We start from the raw sequence: 12,498 nt of genomic DNA, 5'->3' as shown, positions 1-12,498 counted from the left end.
TGAAGAATGCAATTCTGATTAATCTAGAGGTTTTTAATTCCCTAACATTAAAAAAAATATGATATTTGTATACAAAGAAGTTAAGAATATAGGAATAGGAAATTAATTTTATCGTTTTTTTCATTATTAGTCAGTGCCTCATGGTGACTGGCTCTGGACATTGTACTTAATAAGGATGGGGAAAACTTGGAAAGGGTTCAAAGGAAAGCCGTAAAGAAAAGGAAAGGATTTAAAGTGGGATCTATTGTAAAGTACTAAAGACACTCAACTATTTAGCCTTTGGATAAGAATAGTGAGGGAACACTTAATAGTATTTCAGCAAAAGATATTCTCAGGGGACTGTGGAAAGCATGTTCTCCTTTATGCTAAGCCCATAAAAAGAGAAAATTGAATATAAATCTAAGAAAATATTTACTGACAATAAACATTATTGAATCTAGTCTGGTTTTACCATGGTGAAAGTAGAGGGACCTCTCGAGAGGAACTACAGTAGTATTCTGCCTCAATAGAAGATGGCAATTTGGTGGCACTTAAGAGACCTTAGCTGTAATTACCTAATAAGTAGGTGCTTTAGTGACAGACGAACTTAGTAGCTTCTTTAGTCTCTAAAGAAACCCTTGAGAAAGCACTCATTAGTACAGGCCCACCCAGAAAAATTAAATGGCAGAGCTGTGTGTAGTGGCATTAATTTAGGTACATTTGCCAGTGTACATTTGGAGGGGAAGGTAAATAGGGTTGCCCTGCTTAATGAATGTCTGCTCTGTATTGAGCTTGAGAAAGGAGATAGAAATCTTCTGCCACTCTGTTGATCTCAATTCTAATCTCTCTCAGAGTGTTAGCATTGGACAATGGCAAGTATGATTCCAGTGTTTAGAAATATTTATTTTTGGTATAATACATCCCCAAATGAAAGCTAGCTTCCTCATTTGGTGCTTATTCAGAGTAGCATGAGCTACTCAAATACTAGAGGAAAACAGACGGACTTCCCAAGGGCTTTATTTTCTGAGATGATTTTGACTATACATGATGCTCGCCTTAGATGATTTTGACTATACATGATTCTTGCCTTACGTCAGCACATAAGCACTTCATACCCTAACCCCTTATGTGACTGTGCAATAAGAGAATAAGGTGAAGATGTGATTGAAGTCGTCAGGAAACTTACAATATGAAATTCTATTTAGAAAGTTTTACTAGAGATAGAGGGCAGTGTGTTTTTCAGAGGAAATTAGATTTGTTTACAGATGTTAATATTTGACGCTGACTGAATTAGTTAGGTTTCTTCAGTTGCAAGTAACAGCAACTAACCTGAGCTAATTTAACCCTCTATGCCAAGAAAAATACTCATCACGTTTACCATCTGGATCCAGTGGACTCTTACTTTTTTTATATTAAATAATTTACAAATAATTTACGGAAGAATAAAGTGATAGTGAAAAACTTGAGAAATTTTAATAAGAACTTATATATAGCAAATCCAGATTTTTATTCCATATGTTTCTAGTGTTGAAAACATATATACTCAAAATAGGCAACGTTCTCTGAATGCAGTTAACTGCTCATTAACTCTTATGCATGAACTGGAATGTATCTTATCTTGTAAATACTGATTCCAGATTTCAATTATCCGTAGTAGGTTTTAGCTTTTCATTACTTCTGGTTCTTTTTCTTGACTGTGTTGTTATAACCAATACTTTTGAAAACTTTGAGGGCTCATGATTTTGTTGGAGAGACAATGGCTGTCATCTTTGCTCCATAATTAAAAAGCATTTTTATTCTTAGATTTATAAATACCAATCAGAATGATCACTACACTGATTTTTTTTGTTTTTATGTCATCTGTTACCTCTCAGTCACCTTTGTATACACACCTGCCTTCAGCATTTGTCCATGTATGAACTATATCAAGTAAATGTTGGTGTATGGATATCATGTATAATGAAAGAATACTGTCACATATCCATTTAGCAAAGTGGAATGGTTCAGGTCCCTGTCACAAATTATTGTGAGATAAAATCTTTTCTTATTGAATGACTAACTTGATGAGAACACCATATTTCCTTTTTGTTCTTAGAAATATATTGTTCACTCATCAATTCTTGAGTTTGAGAAAATTTGTCTAGGATATTGTTCTTTGAAGACTTGTCTGAGATTTTCCTTCTATACTCAGTCTCACCATAAACATTAGGCTCTAGAGTACTGTTTTCTGTCTCTCTGCATTTATCTTCTTAGTCATCTAACAGTTGTGAAATATTTTCCTCTGTCAGTTTTCTTCTGTTTGTTGAAAAATGAAAATTCTGAATTTTCAACTGTGTTCAATAAAAGAAGGAAAAAGCTACAAAGATGGTGTCTCCAGATTGCTTTTTCCTTTTTAAAAGATTATGGCAATAGCATGGGCAATGCAGTCAGAAAACTGGTTATTTCACTATTGCATCATTCTAGGTGATTTCATCAGTCTTCCGTTTTTTTATTGTTTAAGTCTCTTTAGCATAGTTGGGAATAATTGATGAATAATGATAAAATTATTCTTGGAATGATAAAACAGCAGAATGTTTCAATTTTTAATTGTTTTGAAATGTTTTAAGATACAGGAAAAACAAGATCATTACGATCCCGTGATTATTCTTAGATTTATAAAAGGGTCCAGTGTACCCTTATGGTAATTGCAAGATAGAAAGAGTTTTATTCTATTAGAAAAATAAATTTTCTCTGTTGGAAGACCTCTAAGAAAGAATAAAAGTCATAAATATCAATCCTTACAGATAGTTAGGACTGCTCAAAAAAGAAACTCACAGACTAAAATTAGTTCCACTAGACCTTTATGGTATAACAAGGGTTAAGCAGGATGGAATAATTTAAGGATATGAGTATCTCATGAATTCCGAGAGTGGGAATTGTAGCCAGTCTTTAGGAAGGGGCTACCTCCTGAACTGGAGGGCATCAGGAATCTGTCTCTCATTTTTACTCCTCTCTGTTCTTTTGTTTGTTTATTTTTTTCTCCTTTCAGACCAGCCCCTTCTGCTCTATATTCCACATAATAGAAAATATGGCCACTGACAACTCCTGGTATGTTATGGGTCAGCCACATGAAGAGAGTCTGTCCTTCATGTGCTTTTCAACCATTCTGACTCTCTGTGGCTAGGGAGATGAGGGGAGACAACCATTTAGGTATTGGCCAACTTCGAAGTTTTTGAATTCTAGCTATTAATCAGATTTGAACAAATAGCCTTAAGTATTTTTATGTGAGAAAGCCTAGAGTGGACTTTTATGACTAGGTTTTGACTTCAGTATATTGCTTCAATTATGTATGCTGTTTTTCATGTTAGCAGCTCACAGAAAATCATGCAAATGCAGCCAGTAGAATGGAAAGTAATTAGTTGTTTGACCACTGGTCCTGTTTCTTCTTCTTATTTCTTCAAGATAACCAAGGTCTGTGTTAGATTTCAGAAGATAGACTCCCAAACTAGGATTGTGTATGTTGTAATATTTTCTTTTAATTTACTCCATTGATTTTATCTGGAAATTCATATAATCTCCTTGGGTCATAATTTTCACATCTGTTGATATAAGAAATTCCTAGAATCTAAGAAGAAAACAGGCCAGCCCTGGTGGTCTAGTGGTTAAGAGTGGCCTGGGTTCGTTTCCTGATCAGGGCACCACACCACCAGTCTGTTGGTTGTCATACTGTGGTGGCTGCATGTTGCTGTGATGCTGAAAACTAAGAGGAGGGCGCAGAAATACTGGGCAGGTTCTCCTCTGCTGTTCCCAGGGTTGCTAGGAGTGGGAATCAACTTGTGGGTACTGACAGCAAAAGAAGAAAACAGATGACATCCTTAAAGTGAAGAAGTCTTCACCTTCTAGCGGGAGCTTTCTTTCCCACCATCAGTCTTCCCTGTTCTGAGTTATCATTGTTAAACTGTGTTTGTAGATATGTTAGTGGAATTCTTAGTAAATTATCTGTAATAATTTGTAAGTTCCTTTTTGCAGAAAGTTTTAGTGTCCATTTCTATTGGTCCATTATATCCTTATTCATTCAAATGTCAAAGAATGATAAATGGTTAAGATAATTAGGTTCATAAAATTTAAGTAATTTTTTTTCGTATTTTCCAACATCTTAAAGGACTGTGATGTCTAGATTCATTGAATTATACTTAGAATATTTTGTGTACTTCTAATTGTAGTTTTTCAAACTGAGTTTTAGTAGTGGTTTTCAAATTGTATTGTTCAGAAGTGCCTCAGGAGCCTGGGGTTCAGGCAGACAAGGAATCTGAGGCTTTGGCCTCCTACTTGTACTTCACCCAGAAGTCTTTTTTAGAAAGATTTTTTTGAAAAGTTCTACTGTTGGGGAGAAAACAAAAGTTCAAACATGGAATCTAGTTCATATATTTACCAGACATTGCCTACTGTATGCTAGACACTGGGTTTACAGAGATGGGGAAAACATTGATCAGGGGCTTTTTCTTAGCAGAAAATCAAACTGAGCAAGTTTTTTTTTTACTTTGGTTCAGAATTATGCATAATCTTTATAAACATGCTTATTGCATTTGTAACGTTAATTGAAAATGTATTTTAAAGGCCAGAATTCTGTCTGAGACCTTCTATATACATCTTTTATTGTGGGAAGCAATATGTTTTTCATAATGCCATGCACGTAACTGTTAGTAACATCTTAACTTTCAGTCTTTTTGTTGAAAATACTTTTTTCTTTGCTTCTAGAATGAGAGGCTTAAAAAGCTTTGTACTGATCTAGAAGAGAAGCATGAAGCATCAGAACTTCAAATAAAGCAGCAATCTGCAAGTTATCGACATCAACTACAACAGAAAGAGGTAAAGATTATTACAGTTACTTCATATTCATTTCACTGTAATGTATTAGGAAAGTTTTTAAGAGTTATATTTAGATCCATAAAAATATTGAAAGTGTGTTGAAGTTAATAATTCCCAACTCAGTTTGATATTACTAATTTAACAAGAACTCTGTAAGCTTTTCTATTAAGTTTATATTACATAAACTAACCTTTGTGGAGTTTAATTTCTACTATCCAAAAGAAGAAAAGTCTTTGTATAAAATATCTTCAGGCATCTGTTGCTTATAATTTCTGATTTTATGAAACCTAATTTTTTATCTGTACCTAAAATTGTTTTAAATCAGTGGATTGTTACTAATGACATTTATTTTTTAAAAAATGATTTTAACTACAAGTGTTAGTATGTGTTATAGTGGCATTTACTTGATTTTCCAGGGAAAAACAGAATATTAAGTATTTTATAGTAGACTTACACTGTTCTATAAATTTTTTCCCCTTTAGTTTGATAGAAATGGTTATTTGGGAATTGGCTTATCTTTGCAGTGCTGGTAATAGATATTATATAATTTAACCGATGTTGTTATGAATTCTTAAAATGTAGGCTGTGTCCCTATGTTTCATTCTGTTGCTGAATTCTCTTTTGTTTAGTACGTAAGTGGAATTCAGTAAATACTTCTATTTAATTGAACTATTTCTTGTTTTATTATCCATTTGGGTGTTCTTCAGCTTGTTGATTAAATGTTCATTTCTACCATAACTTCATATTTGGGTTTTTAAAATTTAGATACATTGATTTCTACTTCCTTTAATGACATACTAAGATGAAAAATAAAAGTAAACCACATTAAAGATAAATACAAACATTTAAAGAAGAGCTGAAGTTTCCAATCTGTTGGGAATTGATTTCATAAAATACAATAAAAATGAATTACTACAAAAATAAAATGAACCTAAAAAACCAAAGTTACAAGTTCAAATTAAACTTAAAAGCCCACTGTTTTTTTTAAGGTTCAACAGATATAAAAGTACTCTGTCAAATTGCTTTAGAAGTCTTTAAGCCTTCCTCTTTCAATTTCTGTACTTATCTTGTCATGGACTGGTAGGAGACATTCCTGGCATCAGTCCACGGGCCACACTTTGAGCAGCACTGACTTACAGATGTTACAATAGAGCAGTAGTTCCTACCCGGGGGGTTACAGCTGAATCTTAAGTGACACTTTAACAAAAACACACATGCTCATGTCATGACTCCAGGAGATTCTGATTTACTGTATTGGGAGGAGGACCTTATATTGGTATTTTTCCAAAACTCCCTAGATGATTCTGATGCTAAACACATCCTAGTTGAAAATACTACTCTGGAAAATGTTGGCATTTTCTGTTCTACTTAACTATGGATATTGGAGGGCAAATTAAGCATTCAAGTTTAGAAATGCCTCTTTGTTATTAGAGCTTGCACTTTTTAACTCTACAACTTATGTCTGTTGTATAATGAGAACTTTCTTTGTATTACAGCTACATTTGAAAAAATTGTGGATTTCAGTACTTTTTACTAGAATGAAAGATAATATATGAATATTCTTTAGATCTGCTATTTTCTGAATCTATTTACTGCCCTCATTGTGATGTTCATGTTCCCCAAAGATGCAATCTGCTTCATATCATTTATGGGAAAATGAATGAAACTTGTACACTACTATAAATCTCCATTAGAGAAGGGCCTCTGATATGAAAAACCTGTTTGTTGTGACATTTGACATAATTGTGTTTGGTTTTTGTTCGTCTAATTGCTTGACGTTACACATGCAGATATACTGTCACTTGTTGGCTGTCTCCTCAGTATCAGATTTTCCTCAGTTGTGGCAGGATGTCTTCTGGATTAGTTTGAGCATTTTACAGAAAGCTTATTTCGTCTCTCTAGCTTACTCACTTTTATGCTTTAAGTAATCTGTCACTCAGAATGGGTGTGGCATTATGGTAAGTCCTGTGTTCATAGCTTCTTTTGGACGGTGACTTGGTATTGCCAGTCTTCAGTCAAAACTTTGCTCAGGGTTTCAGAATTTTTATACTCTTCTCTCCCTGAGTAGAGTCAGATTTTCACTGGCTGCTCTTTACCAAGGCTAAAGCCAAGGCCTCTCAGTGCGTGATTTCCTTTCAGGACTCATGGGCTAATAAACATGGGCTCACTGTGTTATCCGAGAAGATTGAATGAATAAATCAAAGCATCCTTCCAGCTGTGTTGTGCCGGCCAATACAAAGTTACCTCTGACTCATGGTGCATTTTGGCCTAAATCCAGCCATAATCAGTTAGATAAGACTCTTCCAACAGACATTCTAAGGAAACTTTCCAATGCATAGACTGACACAGCTTTCGTTTTCTCATCATTTGAGGTTCGATAATCACATACAGAACCCTAAGAAATTGTCTATACTACCTGATACATAGAAGGTAGTAAACGCATGATTAACTGAGAAATTCATTGCTTTAGTTAACAGATAAGTGAAATTCTGATCTTCATACTATTTGAAACATTATCTGTGCCTTAACTATGGTAACCATGTTTGTTTTTTATTTTTTTATTTTTTTTATTTTTTATTTTTTAAAGATTTTATTTATTTATTTTTGCCCCCAAAGCCCCAGTAGATAGTTGTATGTCATAGCTGTACATCCTTCTAGTTGCTGTACGTGGGACGCGACCTCAGCATGGCGGGAGAAGCGGTGCGTTGGTGCACGCCCAGGATCCGAACCCGGGCCGCCAGCAGCGGAGGGCACGCACTTAACCGCTAAGCCACGGGGCCGGCCCCCATGTTTGTTTTTTAAATAAAAATGTTATAGTCGGGATGTTATAGAAGACTTGGATTCAGTTGATAGAGTACTATCATTGGATAATCTTAAACAAATTATTATAACTTTTAACATGATGAATCTATAAAAAGATTGATATGGTTATTTTAAAACACCTTCTCTAAAATATGGAATATAAATATATAGGTAGAAATCAGCCATCTCAAAGCAAGACAGATTGCACTACAGGACCAGTTGCTGAAGCTGCAGTCAGCTGCTCAGTTAGTAAGTTCAGGAGCTGGCAGTGTACCCGCAACCACTGCATCATCTGCATTCGGCTATGGTATCAGCCATCATGCTTCAGCTTTCCATGACGATGACATGGACTTTGGTGACATAATTTCATCACAACAAGAAATAAACAGATTATCAAATGAAGTTTCAAGACTTGAGTCTGAAGTTGGCCATTGGAGGCATATTGCTCAGGTAGGTAAAATTTTCTCAAGTGTTTGAAAACTATGAGTGAGTGAAAATACCGGTGCTGTGTGTGGAGCTTTTGGTATCAGAAAGAACCCTGGACTAGGAAATGGAAAACCTGTATTCAAATTTTAGTTCTGCGAGTGACTTTCTAAGTGATTTTAGTCAGGTTATCATTCTCTCAGCCTCAGTTTCCCCTTCTGTATAACATTTGGAAGAAATTTTCAGAAAAATTTAAAGCAACAGAACAATGTTTTAAAATAAAAAGTTACAAGCCCAGGGCTTACAGAAAATGAAAATGGAGTTGCTGCTAGAGTTCCTGAGGCCTCTTTGGTGGAAACCAGGTCTCCAGGGCACCAAATTTGAATCTACTTGCTTAGCGCCGGCCCCGTGACGTAGCAGTTAAGTGCACGTGCTCTGCTGCTGCTGGCCCCGGTTCGGATGCCGGGCGCGTACCCTATGTACCGCTTGTCAGGCCATGCTGTGGCGGCGTCCCATATAAAGTGGAGGAAGATGGGCACGGATGTGAGCCCAGGGCCAGTCTTCCTCAGCAAAAAGAGGAGGATTGGCATGGATGTTAGCTCAGGGCTGATCTTCCTCACACACACACAAAAAGAAACTACTTGCTCAGATGTTGTCTGAGGTTCCTGTTTTCATTAGTTATATGCAAAATGAAAATCTGGTAACAGGTATTATAAAATATGTTAAACTATTTTGTGTTGTTTCTCGTGCATCAGAAATTAAACCCTCGCTATTTGGGGCTGTAAACTTTCTTCCAGAGAACACTTTTTTGTCTTACATATCAGAGTTTATGTCTATGACAATGTCAATAGACATGAGACCCAAAATAACAGGAACATTGTTCATGTGGATTTAATTTAGAGAAAAATAAAATATATAAGTAAAGAGATTATTTGCTATCTTTTGTGATTGTAATCTAAGGTAAGGGAGAAATCCTCCCAATTAAAATGACCTCCTTGCTTCCCAAGTTTCTAGTTTCTGGGTTTTCCCAATACCCAAAATAAACCTTAGAGAGGATATCCTATCTCTAAAACGTAGTAGTTCTTTAACTTTGTATTTTTAAGAATAACCTAGGGTACTTGATAATATTCTAAATAGCCGGTCCTACCCTCAGAGATTAGGATTTTGTAGCCTATTTTAGGGTATTGGAAACTGCATTCAAACAAATAAATACCCCAGGTGATTCTGATAATCTGAGGAACACATTTCAAGAAACATTAGTTAGGGTAAGATTTCACAGAGAAGAAATGGATTTTCAGCATATCTTGAATGCCTACTGTATGACAGACCAGTACTGGGATATAAAGGTAAAAAAGACATAATTGGGACCTTTCAGGGGACTTAATTTTCTAGCAAGGCACAAGAAAAATTAATATTTGTATTATACTTTATAAGATGTTTCCACATATATTATCGGAGTATAGACTACATTATCCTTAATAACTGTGGGAGGTATTTATTACCTCTGTTTTGCAGATAAGCAAAGTAAAGTTTAAGTAACATAGTCACTGTCACAGTGATTAAGTTGTGATTCAGACACATGTCTTTCAACTCCAAATCCTGTGTTCTTTCCATTATACTGTGTTCCGTTTTTCATCCATTTTGGTTCCTTAACACATTGTGTGGCCGGCCCTGGTGGTCTAGTGGTTAAGATTCGGCATTCTCACTGCCATGGCCCGGGTTTGTTTCCCACTCAGAGAACCACACCACCTGTCTGTCAGTTGTCATGCTGTGGTGGCTGTGTGTTGCTGTGATGCTGAAAACTATGCCTCCAGTATTTCAAATACCAGCAGAGTCACCCATGGTGGACAGGTTTCAGTGGAGATTCCAGACTAGGACAGACTAGGAAAAAGGACCTGGCCACCCACTTCCGAAAAAATTGGCCATGAAAACCCTGTGAATAGCAGCAAAGCATTGTCTGAGATAGGCCGGAAGGTGGGAGGGTGGCGCAAAAAGACCGGGCAGGGTTCTGCTCTGCTGTCCGCAGAGTGGCTAGGAGTCAGAATCTACTCAGTGACACTAACAGCAAAACGCACTGTGTAGTAAATGTTAATAAAGGTAAATGAACAATATACAGCTTTGAATGAGGAGAAGAATCCAAAAGTTCTTTTATTCACTTGTCAAACCAAAGGTTATTCTGTATTGGGATGGAGATCTTCTGGATAAAATCATTTAAAAAAGATTTTTACTGGGTTATTATTAGCATTGGTATTGGGTAACTTTCCATTTTAGAAATTTCCGTTTAGGAAGCTGCTTGATTATCATCAAATTTATGTTTTGTTAAGCTAAATGAAATAGCCTGCGGTGTTTTCCTTCTTATTTTATGAAAGTGTTGTCTCCCTAATCAGTTAACAAAACTCTTGAATGGTATCTTTTATTTATTGTGTATTACTTACTATTAGACTAGGTTCTTTAAAAGGTACTTGGCATTCTTTAATCAGAATTTGTCTGGAAAATGCCCCTTTTCTGAAAAGGATCTTTTAATAGAGTTAGTTTGTGACTTTCTCTTTTATAAGAAAAGCAAAATAATTATTTTCTAATTCTGTTTTTTTGATCTAGACTTCTAAAGCACAAGGATCAAATAGCTTTGATCAAAATGAAATCTACAAACTGCAGAATATCATTAAGGTAAGGCAGATTGTTGGAACAATGGCTGTTATACATCTAAAATTGCTTATTAAAAGTATAAGCCTAAATTAATAAAAGGCTCAGTTATAAAAGCCATTATATAGATTATGATATTTGTTTCTTTTTATTGTTTTGTATCTTCTTTGTTCTTTTTGTCAAGTAAGCTATATAAAAATATCTCTCCAAAATCATTTGGTTTTGAATATTTATTTATTAGGTAGTTTATATTTCATTAGTCTCTATTTTTTCTTGTAGCTCGTAAAACAGTCTTTATTAAAACAAAATCCCAAAGTTGCTGAAGTTTCAAGGTTTAGGGTTAAAGGTTAACAAAATAAAATGCTAATATTCATTGTAAATAATTATTTTCCCTTGCTGGTGGAATTTTGCTAGTTTGTGTCAATTATTTCCTTCAAGAAAAGTCTTAGTTACATATATTTATCATGGCGGTGAATTGTTTTTAGTGTGTAAATTATTGTCAGGTATAGAATTTTTAGTTTTTGGTTTTACTATTATTATACTACTAATGTGGGTGGGTTCCTGAGTTAGATCTGGTCTGAATCCTGGCTCTGCTATTTACCAGCTGTGCTACTTTGGGCAAGTTACTTAACCTTTACAAGCTTCCATTTTATCATCAGAAAAGTAGATATCATCATGATACCCTGTTGTAGGATAGTTTTGAGGTTTAAATGTAAAGCTCCTTGCCAAGTGCTGATGCAAAAGTAAGTGCATAGGATTAAAGAATAACTTCCCTTGTCTTCTCAGGAAATAGAAGCTAATTTTTTATAGGTTAGGATTCTTGGTTACAAGCAACAAAAACCATCTCTGGCTAAGTAAAGCAAAAAAGGATTGACTGGAAGGACCCAGGGTAGTCTGTCCACAGGATTGAAGGAAGAGTTTTGACCTCAGGAAGGACAGGAAGGGGAACAGCGTCAGGGATCTAGGCCGTGGGACGCAGTGGACGGACTCTTCACGGCACAGCTAATGCTTCTGGTCCACCCCGTTTCTCTCTTTGAGGGACTCAGCTCAAGATCCAGGTTCCTAGGAGAGAGATTCATGGTCTCAACTGGAGTAGCAAGGCACCTTGGTTGACAGTTTAAGAGAGTCCCATCGAGACTGGTAGAGGAAAGGCTGAGTGAGAGGACAGAGGTAATAGAACAACAGGTACAGATTGGCCAGAAGGTTGACACTCGTATTGGGGAATATGTCATTAGCAGGAGAAGTTCATGGTCACAAATACTAAGGAACAAAGATATTTTTGCTTACTTTTTGTTTCAGTTTTTTCTTGTTGGTGTTCCCTCGTTAAAAGTAGAAAAACTGTTTTGAAGGCCCAAGAAAGGAAAGGGTGGCGTCTTTCAGAATTGTCCAAATTTTGGGCCTGTGTTTAAATTCTTTTCAGCCTTAGCCTGTTCAGAGAATTGTGCTAACAATAACGGAGTTTTGGACAACAATGAAATAGCTTAAGTAAATTCTTGATTATACACGTGGTTAACTTTGTTTTTATTTTTTAAGGAACTTAAGCAGAACCGAAGTCAGGAAATTGATGACCATCAACATGAAATGTCAGTATTGCAGAATGCACATCAACAGAAATTGACAGAAATAACTCGTCGGCATCGAGAAGAATTAACTGACTATGAAGAACGAATTGAAGAACTGGAAAATCTGTTACAACAAGGTTATTAATTTCATTAATTTAACAAATTAGGTGACATAATTAAATGACAAACCTAGCACTGTAAGACTAGGAGACTGATGTAAACTTGGACTAGCTTCTAAAGA

The 12,498-nt window shown here is 35.6% G+C and overlaps 1 protein-coding gene across 4 annotated transcripts in view; it reads left to right on the top strand.

The window, feature by feature from the left end:
• The window catches only part of TRIP11 (thyroid hormone receptor interactor 11), a 61,279-nt gene that overhangs the window by 4,998 nt on the left and 43,783 nt on the right, over positions 1-12,498 (top strand). For all 4 annotated transcript variants that reach the window (XM_058567568.1, XM_058567569.1, XM_058567567.1 and 1 more), the window contains exons 3-6: positions 4,717-4,827; positions 7,801-8,079; positions 10,651-10,719; positions 12,229-12,394. In XM_058567568.1, the coding sequence (XP_058423551.1) occupies positions 4,717-4,827; positions 7,801-8,079; positions 10,651-10,719; positions 12,229-12,394 (625 nt within the window). The remainder of the gene's footprint in view (positions 1-4,716; positions 4,828-7,800; positions 8,080-10,650; positions 10,720-12,228; positions 12,395-12,498) is intronic.

Source organism: Diceros bicornis, chromosome 24, assembly GCF_020826845.1.
Source record: "Diceros bicornis minor isolate mBicDic1 chromosome 24, mDicBic1.mat.cur, whole genome shotgun sequence".
Classification (NCBI taxonomy): Eukaryota; Metazoa; Chordata; class Mammalia; order Perissodactyla; family Rhinocerotidae; genus Diceros; species Diceros bicornis.
The sequence above is the reverse complement of the archived record's forward strand: the minus strand, read 5'-3'. Positions and strand labels throughout refer to the sequence as shown.